This window comes from Cylas formicarius, unplaced genomic scaffold (assembly GCF_029955315.1).
Source record: "Cylas formicarius isolate icCylForm1 unplaced genomic scaffold, icCylForm1.1 PGA_scaffold_6__28_contigs__length_40554024, whole genome shotgun sequence".
NCBI classification, from domain to species: domain Eukaryota; kingdom Metazoa; phylum Arthropoda; class Insecta; order Coleoptera; family Brentidae; genus Cylas; species Cylas formicarius.
The window spans coordinates 39,028,476-39,049,302 of record NW_026844347.1 but is presented as its reverse complement, the minus strand read 5'-3'; the positions used below and the strand labels follow the sequence as shown (position 1 = coordinate 39,049,302).

General features: G+C 37.6%; 1 protein-coding gene across 2 annotated transcripts; it reads right to left on the bottom strand.

Moving 5' to 3' along the window:
* Positions 1-93: 93 nt before the first annotated feature.
* On the bottom strand, positions 94-20,762 carry LOC132702780 (GATOR complex protein Iml1). 2 transcript variants are annotated; one of them, XM_060671546.1, is made up of 21 exons: positions 20,615-20,762; positions 20,202-20,554; positions 19,744-20,153; positions 18,035-18,222; positions 17,781-17,977; positions 16,237-16,523; positions 14,584-14,789; positions 13,388-13,672; positions 13,202-13,330; positions 11,798-12,194; positions 10,606-10,800; positions 8,901-9,090; positions 8,700-8,771; positions 8,135-8,178; positions 6,825-7,032; positions 5,331-5,436; positions 5,109-5,276; positions 4,210-4,370; positions 3,983-4,145; positions 3,426-3,757; positions 94-270 (listed from the first exon to the last, which is right to left on the bottom strand). In XM_060671546.1, the coding sequence occupies exons 1-21, from the start codon at positions 20,655-20,657 to the stop codon at positions 94-96; spliced, it is 4,311 nt and encodes a 1,436-aa protein (XP_060527529.1). In that variant the 5' UTR covers positions 20,658-20,762. The 2 variants fall into 2 exon arrangements, with proteins under 2 accessions (XP_060527529.1, XP_060527530.1); XM_060671547.1 differs by lacking the exon at positions 8,700-8,771.
* Between the last annotated feature and the right edge of the window lie 65 nt (positions 20,763-20,827).

Here is a 20,827-nt window from a genome sequence, read left to right as displayed (position 1 = left end):
GCGAATGTAGGAAACTGTTCGGTTTATTCTTACGTCTCTAACGCGAGTGTGGTCTGCGACCTCTATGGTCCGTAGCCGACGACGAGGCGCCCTCTACTCGGTCATCTTGGCGTAACAGCTGTCCCTCCAGAAATTCTTCAGGCGGTCGTGGCCGTTGCCGCAAAACTCCCGGAAGTCCCGTAGCATTTTTATCTGGAACGCGGTGTCGACAGCTTGGTTCGTGCGCCATTTTTTGCCGATCATGTGATTCCACGACCACAGGAAACCGATCTGAAACACCAAGCATTGACTTGGTCTCCAGTTTTTTTTTTATCATTTTTTGAAATCACGACGGGCTAAGAAGCGGCTGGAGGTAGGGGTGGCTGATTAAACAGATAAGGAAGCTGTTGAGTTAATACGCCTTGATGAGGAGGGCTTTTCATGGAACGTCAAATGCATCATATAGCTTTTTTTGTTATATTCTTAAACCTTGAAATACGTATAAAACTGGAGTTTTCTTCAATAAACTAAGAAAGGACATATACGTTTAGTTCGAGTTGAAGTTTATGTTTATTATTAGTTGAAAATTCCCGAAAATTATATGCTTGACGTAGTAGCGTTATATACTAATATTCCAAATGAAATTATAACTAAGACTTAAACCAAAAAATGGGACATATTAGAAGAGGGGATCGAGTAAACCCCCACTGGTGCTTGATTTTTCAACATGCGGAGTTTCGAGGAATTGTGGGTAAAGTGGGCGGGGTCTGTAGGCCTTGTGGGAGGGGCTAGAGGGTCGTGGGAAATGAGGGCACTCCCCAAAAGGTAGAGGAGTGGGACAATCCTACGTTATAAACCCCCACTACTTGCCTTTTTCAATAAGTACTATGCTGTCAATCGAAAATCACACAAAATTGTACGGGGTGTTACCGAAATGAGTATCGGCGTTTCAATCGTTTAAACTCAGGTCCCCAGAGATGCTGAAAAATTATATTTTGTCGAGTTTCGATCAGAATGTGCAAATTTTAAACAGATGCAAAATTTTATATAACAATATTTACATACCTTAGTGATATTTTGAATAAATCAAGAAAGTACAAATAAGTTTAGTTTGAGTAGAAGTTTATGTTTTTTATTAGTTGCTAAGGGTTTTTTTTATTCCGAATGAAATTATAACCACGATTTAAACCAAAAAATCGAACATATTAAAAGATCACACTGCTCTTTTGTCGAAAGATTTTATAGAAAAAGTTGATAATTATTTTCAATATCAAGAAAACTTATGCCAACAATTAAATGGACGTGCCATGGGCTCGATGTCATCAACAGAATATCAATAGAACATTTAGAAGAAAATGTTTTACAAACATTAAATTTTAATATAATTTTTTTTGAAACGTTTTGTTAATGACAGTTTAACAGCTATATCAAAAAATTATGATAATGATATTCCTAGTGCTTTTAATAATTTTCATCAGTTTACTATTGAAACTTTAATAATAATAATATAAAACAAAAAAAAATATATATAAACATGTTGCACTACCATACGTAAATAATTATTTGTTCTTTCTAAATATATCACAGTTTGCCACAAATCTTACAAATTGATAAAATCAATCTTTACTTAAAAATCAAAATTCCAATTAAAAAGAAGTGAAATGTTTTTTATTCAATATTTTGTTTAAATTGCCAAAAAAAAATGGAAATGACCAGCCAACCTTTGTAAAATCGTATATATATCATAATATGATAATGACATATTTACAGAGTTATACTACGAGGGGATATAAAAAACGGTATTACATACTTCTGTGACCCATAACACATGTAATGTAATTTTCTGTCCAGTCTTATGCGCAATTAGAAAAGCTGGAGCCTTCTAGGTATCCATTTTGAAAAAATGTAATTAAAACAACGTAAAGTTCCGAGCATATATGATATAGTGATCGTCTAGTCTTCAAAACCCGTCTCGAGGACACAACTGATTTCAAATGGACAAAACCCCGAGGTTTCATCTCAAGCGGACACTTACCTTTAAGGTAACACAAATGTTCGTTATTGAAAATCTATAAGCAACCAAACAATCTTAGCCGAGACTTAGGTCTTTACTTTTCAACAATATGCCCCTCCTTTAGCTCCGTCCCCTCAAACTATATATAAGCAGGTGCAGGCAGGCACAGATTAGGTTAAGCTCTGAAGAAGCCAACAGGCAGATTGGCGAAACGTCAGGACGCAGGACGAATCCAAAAGATTGTTGAATAGCCAACGCAAAAAGTTTTATAGACAAAGGAATAAAAATTGTTATAAAAGCTAAAGTTTCTCATAAACCTCTCATAAATAGGCTAAATGAACATGAAATAGTCTTAAGCGTAGGACAAAGAAACTCATCTATAAGCAACCAGACAATTTTAACCGCGACTCAGATGGAGTTTCATATGAAATATACCAATTTTATCAACCTGCTTAGTAAATTATTTAATTTTAAATATACATCAAAAATTTTATAGATCAGGGCTGAATAGAATATTATGGAAGAACAAATTAATTTTGTTTATTAATAAATTCATCTAATTTTTTTCAAAAGATTTTTATTAATAAATTTAAAATTTTAATATTTTTATTATTAATAGTAACTTTTAAAGAATAAATTTATATGTAAATTACCAATTGTACAGTAAATATAGAAATATAATCGTATTAACGCTTTTAATCTATCTTAGGGAACACTCAATTTTATCATTAACAGTGACAAAAAATAAATTATTATCTACTTTTACAGTTGCAATAATACCTCAATTAAATGTTAATTAGAGACTATTTAATGAATTGTGAATAATTATCAATAGTGTTTGACTTTTTACTATGAAGCGTTCGGAAGACTAAGGAATAGTCCGTTACGTTCTATTCGCTGAGGGCGATTTTATCGTAGACAACGTCTCCCTTGCAAAACAAAGCGATCATGTTTTTTTCCGTAATTGAACGAACCACGGTATCATGTGGAAGTTGCTTTCAAAAATTAATTAATTAAGGTATTATTACGGATGTTTCAAGTTTTTTTAGCTTTTATCTCCCTGCCATACTGTAATGTTTGTTAAGTTGTCAATGTCAAATGTCAAATATATTTAATTATTTTGGTTTGAATTGAAGTAAGGATTTAAAAAAAAAAATCTAAATTTTAGGTCGAAATTTCTTACTATAAGATAAGTTTATAAAAATATTTTTTAAATGCGAATTGTTTTTTTTTTAACTATTATCCTTTAGTTAGATCATTTTAAGGCTCCTAATTGTCATTCATCAAAAAGCGCGAGTAATAATATAATTTATAAAAACCTAATTGAAAATTTTAATGAAAAAATAATTGGTAATATCAAAAATTAAAAGGATTGAAGCGATTAAAGAAAAAGTTAATACCGTCGACACGCCCCTCCCCAAAATGGTCTTACCCTGTCGGTGCAGTTCGGGTCGTCTTCGCGGTTCTTGCCCGACACGTGTCGCGTGATGTAAGCTTCGTGGGGACTCGGCACGACGTCCGCGTGCACCGAATACCTGTCGGTGACCCGAGCGTTGGCAACGCTGTTCACGCGATGCCGTTCGGGCTTCGAAACGAGCCTCGATATCGACACGAAAATGGTACCCGTCGCGTGGATGTATTGATGGTTCTTCACGTTCTGTTCTTCGGCCGCTTCGTTGGCGAGGCTGTGCAGGAACCCGAACCTCCGCACTATCGCCTCTTGGAACAGGAACAGCCTCTCGAACCAGTCACGCTTGCGTAGATCTGCGCAAAGTTTGTTGGATGGCGGTAGGCAATGGTTCATTTTTATTTTAAATTGCGAACAGTTGGATCGCCATTTATTAACTTTGATTAGCTTTCTCGCAGAGACGTCATTTTAGCAGATAAGGCAAATGGTTTGAACAAAGGAAAAAATCGATAAAAATCCCACTTTGTTATTCCTTTATCTCTTATCCCTTTGTAATCTTTTCGCATCACTTGCCTACTCACCTCTGAACATTTCGTCGTACTCGAAACAGTCGACGTCGAGCGGCACGAAAATGGGGCTTCGCAACGGATCCGATATGCCGGTGTATGGTATGGCGAGGGGGTCGGTGGGGAGCGGCACCACCTGCAGACCGCACGCCTGCGCTTTCCGATTAAAGTTGAAGAGCTGCGCAGAAAACCCGAACGTCAAACCGCGCGGCCGCGCTGACAAACGGAAAAACCCGACTTACCAGTTCGGCTATGATCGGTCCCGACGACGTCAGCCATTCGAGCACTAGCTCGTACGCGCGGTCTGGTCGGAACACAGTCTGATAGTGCACGTGACCCCATTCGGTGCGGTCGCTTTTGGTCATTATGTCCGTCTCGAATCGCATCTGCTTGTATATGGTCTCTGAACGAAACACAGGGCGTTACGAACTCGATGGTGCAGTTCGCTCAATTGGAGAAGAAACACACGATTTCACAAAAAAATATCAGTTTGCTTTGCAAGGGAGATACAGCAGCCATCGCCATTTAGAAGGTAAAGGACCATTCCTTAGTCTTTCGAACGTTTCAGTTTCGTGTAGACAGAACACAATTGACAACTACCTACAGTCTCTAATAATTAGAGGTAATTAAGGTATCATATGTTTTAGTAATTTTGATTTGGAATAGTCTTGTGTTTTGTGATTGTCTATACACACGACGATACAGCAGACCTCGCCATATAGAAGGTAAACCGGACCATTCCTTAGTCTTCCGAACGTTTAGGGATATATCCGATCTAATTATTACATCTCTCAAAGCTCCCAAAGCGGAAGCGTTTAGATTAATTTTTAGAATGGCTTTAGCTATTATTAGAAGAGCTCTTGGAAGAACTTTTAGACTAGAGCTTTTAGAGGAGATTTTTGAGTTAGGGCTTTCATGTGAGCCCCTTCTTCTTTTAGAGCTACAGATTTTGTTAATTTTTCCGCATTTCCACCCATTTTGCCGATTTCCCTTGCTAGTTGGACAATATTAAGTATGAGTTAACGAATACTATTGACGACAGAGGTGTCCGCCACTGAGCTTTTCAATTTCGATATTTTTTTGAATCAAAAACAACTTTTTTTTTGTACCGCGCCGCCACTGGATCGAATTGGCCACTTACCGTCGGCGTCGCAATCGAAATAGTCGAAATTGACGTTGTCGCTTAGGAAGTGAGGGGCGGAGCGGGTCGGATCGCGCAAGCCCCAGTTCAGGGGCGGTCTCACCTCCACCTCGAAGAAGTCGTTTTCGAAACTCTCGATGTCCGCGTGATACGACCCCGCTCGGTCGTCTGGAACGAGAAGAATTCGACGTAAAGCGTGCCGACGTCTACCCCGACCCTCACCTCTATCGGACACGACGTAAAACAAACCAGATCCGTAGACGAACTGTATTCTGTGGTCGCCGGACGCGTGCCGGATGAGCTGTTCGCCGTGCAGCCTCCGCATAACCTAAGAAAACATTCGGGTCGAGGTTCTTTCACGAGAAACGATCCCATAGAAGCAACAGGTAGAGGCAGTTAAAAAATTACTAGTGTCAAAGGTGACCTATAGTTGTAAACCGACCGAATGATCCCAGGAGATGTGGCTAACAGAAGAAGAAAAAGAACCTAAAAGGGGGATGGTGTACAGATTTCTCACATTCACGCCGGTACCCAGGCCTGATGGGTTCGGAAATCCGGTGTCGAATAACTTTCGCCGCCTGCAGCGTTGAATTTACATTGACAGTGAATAATTTGACAAGATAATAAGTAGGTAAAATTTAATTACTTACAGAAAAACTAACTTTATATAGCTTTCACAATAACAGTCAGCAGTTATTACTATATTATTTAACTAATAGAAAGAAATAGGTGAATATAGGACATTAGAATATAATTACGAAAACACAGAATATATTAAGTATGGTGTGCCACAGGGTTCGGTGCTGGGTCCGCTGCTCTTCTTGATCTATATTAATGACTTGGAAAGCTGTGGTCCCGGCTTTGATTTTGTGTTATTTGCTCAACTGAAATGAATCTAAGACTGAGGTTGTCTATTTCTCTCAGAAATATTGAGGGACTAGATATAGCGGAATTTTCATTTTCATTCTACTCGTAACAGAGAAAATATATACACTCATCATTCCACAGAATTGATGGCATAAAATGTTAAATAACGTTTTAGGGTTTCCAATTATATGTTTTGCCACCTTCTCTAAAGCTCTTGCCGTGAAAAAAGTTTAAAAAAGCAAAAATTTTGCAAGAATAATTTTGATACAAATATTAACTAGGAATAGTGTTATAAAATCTGTATGTATGAAGTGGCCATATATTTATGTGTGTAAACATTTTTGTGTAGTAATACCCATAAAGTTTATGTTTATAGAATGGGACCAGCACTTTATTTTTATTTTTGACAGCACAATGACATCTAAGCTTGGCAGAAAAGGGTTAGCATCCGTCAAAGATACACCATAAACACTACCTCCACTTTCTCTAAGGGACCATCTGACGAAGACCGTACAAGAGGAGATACCTTGAACATTTTTTTCTCTCTTTCTTTCTTGCGTAGGCCAGACAAAGAGACACTGAGAAGCGACCTGAGATAAAATCATCGGCAAGGAGAGGAAAATTCAAAGAAAAAACAACGATTCACCAAAATCCCAGGGAACGAAAGAATGTAATCTTAATTTCCTGTGGAAGCATAGTATATAGAGCTTGTAAGTGTGAAGTTTATTTGGTATTCACGTGAAGACGACCGACCTAGGTGTGGAAGTAAAAACACCCAAAAGAAGTCGACAATGATACTTTTATGACCTCGGACGAGTGGAAAAAATGGCGTTTGTTCTGTGATCGTACCAGGAGAGCTTCTTCGACGGCCGTGACGTCTTCGACGTGGGTCACGACCCACTTGACGGCGTCAGCTGCAACGAAAGCGTACGTGGGTAGGTTGTGCTGATTGCTGACGTACGACAAGCCATGGGATTGGTGTTTCATCGCTTCTACTATGTCCGAGCCAGGGCTGTCAGATTTTAGGACCGGGGGGGTACCGACAGCGTTGGCACCGCTAGTAAATAATGATGGCAGTAATATGGACGAGATATATTTCATTGAAAAACTGCGTTTTTTTTTTAAAGATCCATTTTTATATGCTATTTTTTTGTCAGTCTTCTTAAAACGTAAATCTGACAATGGCGACTTAATAATTGCCGCCATAATATTTTAAAAAATCAAAATTAAAATTGTCCTTTAATAGAAGTAGTCACTTTTTTCTTATCTTTCTTTTTCTCGTTACGGCAAATTGGATTTATTGATGCGATATTTTTTTTATTCTTTAGTATATGACCAATAAAAGATATTTTTAAATTTTTTTAACTTTTCTCTTTTTCCCTAGTTAGGTTTTTATTTATTTTTTTCAAAATTTGAAGGTGGCGAAAGTTGATTAAGCAATTTAATCAACTTTTACCACCTTCAAATTTTGAAATATTTTTTTTCTTTTATTTTCGTTTTGTTAAATTGCTCAATCAACTTTCACCTCCTCCAAATTTAAAAAATAAATAAATAAAGATAATTTTTTTCTGATTCTCTTCTCGTCCCTCTTTTCCCTATAGATTAAATTGCTTAATCAACTTCCACCACCTCAAAATTTTGAGAGAATCAATAAAAAAAACTAATTCGTCTATTAATATTAATGAAAGATAATTTTTCTGATTTTTTTCTATTCCCTCTCTTTCTCTCTTTAGAGTAAATTGCCTAATACACTTTTACCACATCAAATTGTTGAAGAAATAAATAAAGATCTGAATCGTATATTAATATTAATGAAAGAAAGTTTTTTCTGATTGTTTTCTTTCCCCTCTCTTTGTCTCTTTAGATTAAATTGCATAATCAAATTTCACCACCTCAAAATTTTGAAAAAAAAAATCTAAATCTTTCATTAATATTAATAAAACTTTTTTTTTGGTTAGTTAAGTTAAATTTTTGAACCAACTTTCAATATCTCAAAATGAAAAAAAAACTAAAAATAAAATTTTCTGATTATTTCTTTTCTCTGTCTCTCTCCCGTTATTTTTTTTCCTGTTTTTAGCCTGGTTGAGTTTAAATTACTGTAAGATAAAAGTTTTTGAATTTTTTCTTCCTTCTGGCCCTAAGGGTGAAACTCTGTATACCTCAGTGACGAGGTCATTATCCTTTCGTTCGCTCGCGAGATGTTCTGAAAGAAAAAATGGTACAGTTAGAGGAGGCACAAAATCAAAATTAAAAAGACACAAGCGTATCATCGACGCAGAACGTTATTTTGTCCAAAAAAGCTCAACCGATTTGAAAGAAAAAGTGTCTGCAATGAACGTGAAGCTTTATTTAAGCTGAAATTCTTGCGTCACAATTTGTGCTGGGATTTGAGAATTTTTGCGATTTGCTTTGAGGTATCAACAATGCAAAAAAAAATAAAATAAACGTGTACAATATCTTTCCTGATACTAAGAACCGGTCGGACGGGATACTGAACTGCGACGCATTTGGTTTAGCTTAAACATTTAAAAAAATTATATACATAAACTTTATAAACATTTATTTAGCGTAATTCTTTTAGACGACGTTCTACGATATTTCAGAAATCTGGCAAAGCGCGATTCAGATTAAGCTAGGTGTAAGCGGCAGAAGAAAAGAAAAAACCACAAAACTAACGAAATTTTTGAAAAAAAAAAAAGAGGAATCGAAGAAAAGTTAGTATACCTGCGACACACTGCTCACACTGTTACGTCTCGGTTGAGTTACGGGCGGTAAAGATTGTATACTGAGCGACATCTACAACACATGCATATAATCGACATCCACTAGAAAATCATGCTTGAAAAAAAAAATTAGTAAAACAAAGTTCGGGGCGGGTGCGTATAAGTCAGGGGGCGTGGCTTGTCGGTAAAAGCGCGTACGAACCCGCGGCTTTTTCGACACCAAACTCGACCTCTTCAGCTTGTTGACGCACGTCTCGACGAACTTCAGAAACCCGTCGGCCATTTGCTGATTCTCGGCGTCCGACGGCGAAGTGTAGATGTCGCACCTGGCAGAACCTTCGGCGATAGTTTTGGTCCCGGCGTTATTCAAAGGCAGGAAATACAGCCTTATGCTGAAAAAGGCGGGATATAATTTTAAAATAGGCCATTTTTCTAGTAGTGGGGATTGGTTACTTCTCCGTCCTCCGTCCACCGTGGGATACCGAGAGATAATGAAATTACAGGATATTAAAGTCTGTTCATAGATATGAGAAAGTGACTAACTGATACGAATTAAGGGAAGACCCGGCCAAGAATCAAATATGGCCGAACAGGTCCGTACTTTGCTTAGAATTTAATTATTTGTGATTTGAGTATCATTATCGCTATCATCGCCTGTTCTAATTATTATTTGTTCTATATTATTTGCAATATGGATATACGACTGTTCTGCTTTTTCTATATGTCTAACAGAATTTGCCCAACTTTGTGGAGGGACGTTAAAAACTTCGGTTTCTATAAGTTTGAGGACATTGGAGTTAACACGGGGAAAAACATTGTTACGACGAAGGGCAGATTTCAGTTGGTGCCAAACATTAATTGCTTTTTAGTATAATCTTCGTGAAAATAAATGTCGTTATTTTACATGTAGTTTTGGATTGTTGCTTTTGTATCACATGAGGAAGGGGTTTTAGTCAGCTGTCGACTGTGATAACCTGCATTGTCCATTACAATGACGCCGTATTATATCTTGATCACTTTCATCTACAGTCGAGAAAATGTCAGCATCGCTTCTTTTTTTTCCTCGCTGAAATGGGATTATTCACAATTTTCCATACAGTTGATGTTGGAATTTTCGTCAATGTGGCCGTTTCTTCTAAAGATGCTTGCTTGCTGGCGCCACGATCAATGAGAGTCAAATAAACATTGTTTATAACTTCCTTAGTCTCAACAGCATAGTGTTTTCTACTTTTGGGCAGGGACCATCTCCTGAGATTCACTAAACTGGCACATATTTTGCATAATTCGCACACGATTCACCACACGCTGTGTTACACACGAAATTAGAATGATTACTAATAAACTTAAACTAAGTAGTATACCAAAGCAAATAATATTAAAAACTTTAGGTAATAATCTTGTTGCATTGTATGTTAATGACCACCCTTGGATAATCCCATTCAAAAGCAATTGGTCACTTTCTTATATCTATGAACAGACCATACCTTGTTATTATAATTATATAAAAAATCGGTCCTAACTTTTTTTCGTCAAATTTTAAAACAAAGTTGTGCAATGTTGTAAATTAATTAATTTTCAAAATAAATTCAACAATTCCTCCAACATTTTCGTTTCAAAATTGTAGTTAGTCTTATATTAGTTTTTGTTGCTTTTTTTTATAAGGCCACTTAGTTAGTGAAGTCCTTTTTTAGGGTGGATTTTTTGTTGATTATGCTAGAATAAGTTTCTTATTGATGCAACAGTAACGTTGACGATATCTCAGTTTGTCATTGACGCGACCTTCTGTGAACTTCCGACATCTCTATTCATAGCATTAAAAAAATGGTTAAATTGAATTGGTCAAAGTTAGTACAAAGTTTCTTCGCGACTTCTATCGAGATTTCTAAAAGCAAAAGAGGACAATTTACCGCCAATATTTGAGTGCTTCGACCAAAACGAAGTCAGTACTGTCGCCTCCCGTGCACACGTAATGGTCCAGGTAGTTCCAGTTGTAGTGCTCCAGCTTCTCGGTCGTGAAAGTGGCCCCCGAGTCTTCGTAGGTGTCGTGGAATGGGGCGCAGAACCTGTACAGGTACTGGTAGTTGAATGAGGGATAGGGGTGCCTACAAAACGGAAATTAAAAGAAAAAACTGCAGTCCTTTTGCATGGCTAATGATGTTTTATAAAAACGCACATGAAGAAAAATGTTTATGATCATCTTGTTTGTTGATTAATCAAAGAATCACCTCCTGAAGTGTGGCCGCCCAATTGTAAAACACCCTGTATAAGTACAGTAATTACGTCATCGAACATGTGAACATTTGAAGAGGGGAAGTAGCAAAGGTGGTAAGTTTCAAAAAGAAAGTTTTGGAGAATATTCTTTTTATTAGTTTATTAACACAAATCTAACATAATTTTCAAAAGAAACTTCCACAGGCCACTGTAATACTTTTTACAAAACTTCTGGACGATTTGCCTACAAAATACAAAAATGGTCCATTTAAAAAAAATCACTTTTCATCATTTTTGTAGGAATTCGATAAAATCTGGGCTTTGCTTATTTTTTTGTTGAAATTCAGGTAGAAATCAAGTCCCGAGTATAGAAGAACATCATAAATGAGATTAGTAGACGAAAACATTGCATTTGTCAAATAAAAATTGAAATTTCGCCAATCATAATGTTGGCTTCTTCAGTGCTCAATTGAAACGGGCTCTCTCACTCTGCTGTGTACCTGCTTATGTATTGTTTAAGGGGGGCGGAGCCAAATGAGGGGCATAAACACCGTTTCGGATGACCGATTCCCATATTGGTGACAGGTAAAGATCTGAGTCGCATTTAATCCATCTTCTATAACAGAAAAATCCGAGAGTCTATAGAAATATATAAACAACCTTAACCGCCACTCAGATCTCTACCAGTCACCAATATGGGAATCAGTCATCCTCATTTAGCTCCGCCCCCTTCAACAATATATAAGCAGATACAGAGTAAAATGCGAGCCAGTTTCAGTCAATTTCTGAAGAAGCCAACAGGATGATTGGCGACGCAGTAGGGCGGAATATTTTCGTGACGGTTATAGAGCGATCGCGAAAAACGGGAGCCACGCCCACCACGCTTACCTCGGCCTATACCGCGTGACCGACACGGTATTGCCGGCCAGCGAGATCTTGTGAAACAGCCTCCCGATCGAGAGGTAGTAACATTCGTCGTTTTCCGTGGGACTTTTCCTCACCACCGACCCTTTGGCGTACTGGCTCGCCTCTTCCGCGTTCTGACTCATCACGATCAATTGGAAGCCTTGCGCGAGGCGTTGCGAGACGAGCTCTTTGAAAATTTCGTCGGTGGTAAGCGGCTTCTTGCTCGAGCTCTTCTGCTGGGCGAATCCCGCGTACACCGTGTCCGGTACCAGGCTGTAGAGCGAGACGACGTAGTCGTTTTGTAGGGACGTTTTATCCGGGAAAAAGTCCGTGGTTATCGGGAGACAGGCGGGCATCGTCAGCGATTTCCAGTCGACACCTGAAAAGGAAAAAAAAGTGATTTTTTTTCTAGGTTCCTTCTGCGTCTGTTGCTTATAACTCAATCTTGCTGACGTTTCGGCAATTATCGTGTCGGTGTCTTCAGAGCTATACTTAACTTAAACACGCTTGTATATCGCTTGAGGGGGGCAGAGCTAAAAGAGGTGCGTGAATATCGTCTCGGATGACCGATTCCCATAATGGTGCACTTTTGATATGTTTTGAATGTAAGGAAGAACATAGTGGTAAGAGAGAGAGAAGATCAGATGTGAGGTGTTTTAAATCTGGTTCAGTAAGTTGAGATAGTTTTACGGTTCTGTCTCCAGCTTTGCTCTAGGCTTTCATAAATATATTCGTGATGACTGGTGATAATGGAGAACCCATAGCCGTTTCCGACGTTTGTTCATAAATTTGACCGTTACAAGAAAAATATGCTCCAAATGGTGAATTATGTAGAAAACACTATTCTATTGAGACTAAGGAAGTTATAAACAATATTTATTTGACTCTCATTGAACGTGGTGCCAGCAAGCAAGCATCTTTAGAAGAAACGGCCACATGGACGAAAATTCCAACATCAACTGTAACGAAAATTGTGAATAATCCCATTTGTCCAGATATGGACCTCAGCGATTATTATTTGTTTGGATATTTGAAAAAGGACTTACGTGAACGGCGGTTTAACGACGAAGTTGAGTTAAAAGAGGCTGTTTTGGCTGATTTTGCAGACAAACAAAAAGAATATTTTTTTAAAGGGATTGAGTTGTTAATAAAGGGATGTAATAAGTGTATTGAAGTAATGGGGGATTATATTGAAAAATAATAAAAAAATGTTACTCTACTCTTTCTTTCATATTCAGGCCGGGAAATTTTGGCGCTGCCATCGTAGGTCTTGCAGTTTTTCGCATTTGCTTCGTTGTTATTTTTACATGGACCTCGGCCGTTAACAAATAAATAATAATAATCACATCTCAAAGCTTGGATACTTTCAAAAGAATATCACCGCACCTGTAGTAAGCGCTGGGGTCCACTCTTGCTCCCCGGTGGCTCCCCAAAGCAACGTCAGGCTGCGGGTCGAGTTCGCTCCCAACATCGACATATTGCCGAACGTAGGGGGATTCCCCTTTCTCTTACAGTCTGAAAAAAAAAGGAGGCTCCGCCTCCAAAAGTGACGTCATAATCTAGGCCACTCACAGTCTAGCAAGGCAGGGTTCACCGTGACCGTCTCGTGGGGCGGAGCGCCACCGCCTTCGGGTTCTTCCGGTGGCCCGGAGTAACGCGACGCCGAATGGTAATGGTGCTGCTGTATCAGCGCCCCCGTCGGATCTTTCGGGAACAAATGGGTCCAACGCCGTCGGTTCGACGTCAGCTTGATCGTCACGTGTGACGGATCGAAGGGATTGATAAGGGCGCGGGACTCGTGGGTCGACGAGCCCTCCGATCCGACCACCATTCTCGACGGCGGCGAAAAATCTTTTTCTAAAAACGCGACCGATGGTCTGGTCAACATGTACCCATTTTTTTTTTAATTTTTGTATAGCCTCCGAAAATTATGATTATGGTGTCACTCAATTCGAAAAATTATGTAGAAAGTTTAAGGAAAGGTTCCAAAAGGAACTGAAAAAAATTGCAAAAGTTATAAACAATTAACTGAAAAAAAAAAAAGGGTTTAGTTTTTTTTTGAATGTCTCGAAAAATAATGACAATTTTTCTTTTCAGATCTTTTTTAACATTTAGCAAATTTGCTAAAAAAATGTCCTCATTCCCGGAACTGCACCTCCAATATTTATAATTTTTATGGAGCCCTGAAAAATGAGCGAAGACTGAGTTGCGCTACTCTTACACAACAAAAAAAATTATTTAAACATATTAAATATGAATAGTAAGGAATGAAAAAAAATGTAGCATTGGGATACACAAATTAACAATAATCCGCGACAAAAACAATTTGTTCATAAATTATGGATTTGTTAATTAAGTAATTTAGTAATTTATATAGGTTGGTCCATTTAAAATAACAAAGTTGACGTCGGGGGGACTTTTGGGACACCCGGTATCAACAAAATTATAATATATAATAAACAATTATAATATATATAATATATAAAATAATATAATATATAATAATTCAAATCTTCAGGAGAGTCCAAGAAACGTTTCTACAAAACTTTTTTTCGTATCTCCTATTTGGCACACGATGTACATGCGGGTTCAATACTACTCTACTACGTCGGCAGTATTGACATATACAAAAAAAAATGTTTTGGTCTAAACCATTTACGAGTCAGTGTCTGTGTGTCTGTTTTCGGGCGGTTCGTTTGAACTACTCCTTTCGTCATTCGTTAGTCCACTCGGTTTGGGTGGGGTTTCCAGTCAAACAGTACGCGTACCTTCCGCCAGGGGCGACACGAGCGGGTTTTTGTTGGTCTGCGGCACCGCTATCGGATCTGTGGCGCCATTAAGGCCGTCGTGTTCGCGCACCATTTCCGGATCGGATATTTTCCGGGCGACGCGCCTCCGCAGATCGGTACCGCGCGAAAACATGTCCGGCGATCTCTTCGAATACGACGTGATGAAGCGATTCGTTTGGTTCGGCCTGGAACCATCGGTACGAATTGTTTTCTTGTCGAAAATGTCACTGAACAAAGCTACTTTGATTTCGAGATGTCAAAAATTCATAATTCAACTACAGATGGAAGCACCAAGAATAGTACACCTAACAGGATTGCATAAGACATACTTTCGTCAAAATTATCGATCGCACGTGGTCGCTTGTGACGTAAGCAAAGTCCTCTAACGGTTTTTGTGTATTCTGTCAATGCATTTGAAGGCGTATTAAACCGTTGAATTTTGTGTCCTTTGAACAATTAAAATAATTGTTGTAAAATGTTTGTGTTAATTGTATTTTTGTAAAAAAAAATTGGGCAAAATAATGTTTTTAAAGCTTTAACAAATACTTTAAAATTGTATGTGCCTGAGCGGCGAGAACTGAGAAAAACAGTATTTTTAACCTTAAACAAAGACTTAAAAGTTTTGTGTGCTGCTTATTATTATTATTTATTATTATTATTATAAGTTAGGAGGTAAGCTGAAAATATTACACATAATAATGTAGGTAAAGGTAAGAAATACACTTCTTTTACCTTTTTCAGTGAGATAAGTTACATAAAAAAATAGTTACGTATGCCTGGAACGAGATGCGCCATGTATGGGTGCATAACAACTATTTTGATGAAAAAGCCAGTTCTCGAAAATGTAGTTTTCGTCGCTTTCCCAAAGGGAAAGATCTGGAATCCCGAAATATTCGGAACGAGTGGATAGTTCGGTGTAGAAGAGAGGACAAACTTAATCCAGATAAAAGCTATGCCTGCTCAGTTCATTTTACTTAAAATGATTACGAAAGAGACTTACAAAATGAGTGAAACAATGTTCGAAATAGAGGTTGGTATCTCCCACGTTTCCTGGTATTTGATTTTTTTCAATGGAGTAAAAATGTTTTTTCAGATATCTTGAGCAGCGTATGTGATACATAAATTGTTACTCTTGATACGACCTATTACACTGTTTGAACCGATTGGCCATATTTTTTACGAATGTTGATTTGCCGTTAATAATTTATTCCAAAAAAGTACAACTTTCCCGATCTTTTAGATTTTTGTCTGCAATTGAAAAACTCTGTCAATCAAAATCAACAAAAAGCTTGAAATAAAAGTCATAGCCCCGGATCTCCCACATTTTCTGGCTCTAAAATTTTGCCGATCAGTTGAATAGTTTTTGAGAAAATCATGGTTTTCTCAGACTCATTTTTCACTGGTTTGTGTAGCTCGTGCACGGCTTGAAAGGAGCCATATTTGAAGGCCATGTTGGAAACCGTTCAAAAGATAGAGCCAATTAATGCCAGGTCTACAGAGAAACGGAGAACGGATAACGGAGAACAGACGCTATCATTTCTGTACCAATGGCGGTCCCCTAGGACCTATCGTTGCCGAGATATGAGTTCGATTTTATCGATTTTTCGAAAGTAACAAACTGAGGACACTTACGATGCGTCCTGGGTGTGGTGGGCGGAGCAATTTTGGAACACAGCTGAGTCGTAGGCGTCGTAGTCGAAGAACGAGTTGTGGATGCACTCTTCGTCGGGCACCAGGCGCGTTTTCGGTTTTTTCGCGTCGCCGTTGCCGCCCTCGCCGCCGCCCAGGGGCGGCAGCTTGATCCGCGGCACAAAGTTCGAGTAAGCGAACTTCTTATTGGTCGAGTAGAACGATAAGTTGATCCAGTGCGGCATCGAGTAGTCGTCCGGCACATTGCCGTACGTGTCTTTGTTGCAGAACTTTAAAAAATACGTAAATAAATAAGTGATGATAACAACAAGAAAGTGCGAGTCATCGCAATAACTTTGACGACGTTCGTAAGATCAAACGCAGATAATACAGTAGATAAAAATATACGTTTTCATTGATTTATATTATTTAAAAAAAAATAATTTTAATTTCTAATTTTTGAAATATAGTTTCTTGAACAAAAAACAAAAAACTGCGAACAATCCCAGTTCGATGAGGACTTTTGTAATGATTTAATATACCACTTAAAAAGCAACTATTATATATACTATATAAAGGTACTATAAAAATTTTAAATAGTACAAAGGGTGGATCGTTAACAAAAATCATAAACCAACATCAAAATTTAACATTTTTTTTATGGAAACTTTTCGCAACTCCATAAGAAAACACGACAAATGACGAAAAACTTTTGTTAATGTGCAAATTTATATAGGTTGAGGCTTTTTATATCATGTTTTAAGTAACACAAATTTGAACTCACATTTTTCAAAAAAAGGAGGTACTATAAAAATTCTAAATAGTACACAGTGAGAACCAGTCATGCAAATAACATTTTTTCTAAATAAGAAAACACGAAAAATGACGAAAAACTTTTGTTAATGTCAAATTTTCATGGGTTGAGGCTTTTTATATCATATTTTAAGTAATACAAATTTGAACTCACATTTTTCCAAAAACGGAGGTAATATAAAAATTTCAAATAGTACACCGGGCGAACCGTTAACAAAAATCATAAACCAACTTCAAAATTTAAGATTTTTTTATAGAAATTTTTCGCAACTCCATAAGAAAACACGAAAAATTACGTAAAACTTTTGTTAATGTCAAATTTTCATGGGATGTCTTTTTGTATCATATTTTAAGTAATACAAATTTGAACTCACGTTAAAAAAAAATAAGTATTACACAGGGGGAACCATTAATAAAAATCGTAAACTTACATTAAAATTTAACATTTTTTTATGGAAATTTTTCGCAAGTCCAATAGAAAACACGAAAAATTACGAAAAACTTTTGTTAATGTCAAATTTTCATAGGTTGAGACTTTTTATATCATATATTAAGTAATATAAATTACTAAAAAAATTATAAATAGTACAGAGAGTGAACCATTAATAAAAATCATAAAATTAAATCAAAATTTAACTTTTTTTTAATGGAAATTGGTGATGGAACATGGAACATGGTGATTTAAAAAATATTGACGAGGTCAAGTGAAGCTCATTTGTGATATAACGAGTCACCTTGAGCAAAGGCACGGCGTGAAGCGGCTGCTCGCCTACGCACACCAGGTCGCTGCCCACTCCGCCGTCGATGATCCTCTGCTTGGTGATGTTGGTCAGTTCCCGGTCCACCTCGAACACGCCCACACCGGGAGTGACGACCACGGTCAGCTGACCGGTCCGATCGAAGCTACGGTCCAGGTAATGCTTTTCGAACACTGTAATCGCGATTAAACTTTCGAGATAAGTCGGTTGAGTGTCTCTTGGCTAAGTACCGTTAAGTGACATGTTAAGCACCTCCAGGAAATTACCATGGGCTGCCGAACTGTTCGTCGCTAGAGGAACAACCATGTCCGGTTTGACGTGGAAGGACAGCAGGTCGGTGAGGTAGTGCTGAAAGATGCGACGCAGCTCCACCAAAATGTTGTTCCAGTCGTCGTATCTTTCGTGCTGGACGACGACCCTTCCAAATGAACACACATAACAACCATTAATGACACTAATAAGAGTGTCCTTATTTATATTTGATGTAGAATGAGTAGTTACGAATACGAATACTTTATTAATGTTACTATCAAAGTTGATTAAGGTACGTCAAACAAAAAGGTATAAAATAACATATACAGTGAAAACTCCCTTTTACGAACAAAATTTGTTGTACTATTATGTATTAATCCACTCTGTATAACGAATTTCTCACTATCTATGCCGAAAGAAAAAACGGCACATCAGGTATGGTCATTTAACTTTCTATCTAGAAAAGAATTTATTATTTAAAAAATATAATATCCTTCTTGTCTTTTCTTGCCACAATTTGAATTCATGCATGTTTTATTTATGTTATTGTTTATAATTTTTTGATACTTACTTATTTTTATTTTTTATAAAAAATGTATTTCACATCACAACGAAATTGAAAGAACGTCTCCAGTTAGTACATATTTTTTCCACTCTCCTCTATAAAATACCAAATTACACACCGATCTTGCGTGCGGGAAGCGTCACTTTACCAAGTCAGTTTCGTTTCCCGCGGATCCGAGCCGCTTCCAAAAAAGAACAGGTCCTAACCTTCAATTTTGTTTTGTTTATACTGACAAGAGATGGATATTTAAAAATCGTACAAATGTCTTGGCAAGATATTAATATGAAAACTGTAAAAAAACCACTAAAGTTCATGTGAAGTAAAATTTCTGTGGGACTGACGTGGTAAAGTGACGCTTCCCGCACGCTAGAGTAGAAAAAAAAGTTTACCGTTAACCCTTTACTAATTTTTTAAAGGAAAACTACGCGCGTATTTAGTTCATCATTTATCAACAATTGTATAAATTTATAAATTATGTTTTCAATGTTTTTATTTCCTTTTTAGACATTCGAATGTTGCTTGACAGTGGTGTAAATCTTGCTCACATCTCCACGACACTGACGACAGATTTGTTAAGAAAGAAAAAGAAAAAAAAAATGAAAATCAGCCTAATTTGAGTAGTTTCGTAATGCGAACATTACCAGCGGCAAAATGAAAGGGCAATTTTTGCCACAAATTCGAGCTTTCGATGCATCGAAAACTCTGAAGTAAAAAAAGATATTCACTTATGCATTCATTCATAAGCGTGTTTTTTTTTAAACAAAACAGCTACCAATAATAAAACAGTTCCTGTGTGCAACTCTTTCCTCAGCATCAGTAGAATAAACTAATGGTTTTGTAAACTAAGATATAAGGACAACGAAAATGAAAAAGCATCAATTGTATATAATTATGTTTTTTGCCTTATTTTTTAAAGAGTTCTTTGTATACTTTTTATTTGTGATATTTTTACGTTGCGCTTTTTGTGTTGGTTTTGTTAGATTTAAAAAAATAGCCGTTGGATTAACGTCATGATTTTAAATTAAAAAAATCAATCAGCCTTGAAGTCAGTCTGGCTACCGCACTTCAACCTTCCAACAATAAAAGATAGGTTATGAAAATGAACCAGAGCTAGCTTAGTACCTATAAAAATCTTCGTAGTATTTGCCTTTGTAATCCCTTTGCAAGCATTCTCTCATATGCGGCGGAAATTCCTCCAACTGGGCGGCTTTATAAAATATCCTCGAAAACATCACTATCGTGATTTCGTGGTTGCTGCCGTTCTTCTTCCATTTGAGAAACAGTTCGGGCAGGAAACCGTTAACGGCCTTTTCAAAGTACAGGTTGCCGTAGATGTCGAAGTCCCACATTTCCGACGACATTTGCAAAAATATGTACAGCATGGCGGTCGAGGAACGAAAAACCACCTTCGTGTCCTCGGTTATCACGCCGCACGCGACACGGTCCCCCTTGGCCCACATCTCGTACACCTGGCATCTGATGGCGCCCCCGCAAAACTCCAGTTTTTTGTTGGTGTACACGCACGTTTGCACCTAACATAAAAAATTGATTTTGCCGCTAATGATAAGTGGGAGGCTTACCAGACTGTTTTTCAGTCGCCACATTTCCGATCTTCCCATGTAGTGATCTTTGAATGTCAATTCCACCGAATCCAAAGCCACGTCGCAAGGATTTATCAATCGAATGGTAACATTTTTGTAAATCTGCAAGCCGAACGCTGTCGCGACGCTCTGCTCGACGCTGACCGTCTCTCGCGCTTGCAGTAAATCGTCTCGGAAATTTTTTATTTGCAACAGCAGACGCGGATATTCTTCATCCACGTCTGAATGTTTCTTGAGCCTCTCATCTTCCGTCGGCGGCGGATGGTAAATCTCCACTATATCATTTTTCTTCGCTTCCGGATAATCCTTCTGGTTTATAACCAAATCGTCCACTAGAAGACCGACATGTCATTTATTACCGGTTCGTACATGAAATACCTAAAAATTCGTACCGCTAAATGTTTTTTGGTGGACGATCAGTCTGAAGGATTTCATTGGCCTTTAAAATTTACACATACATAATATTTACTTAACCTATAAAAGGGATATGGTATTTTTCGAACGTCACGGATGGATTAGTTTTCGTTAGTTAGGGTATCCATCACCTTAAAATAACGCAGTACCTACAAGTTTACGGCTTTTAAATCTACCAATATCACAGACTG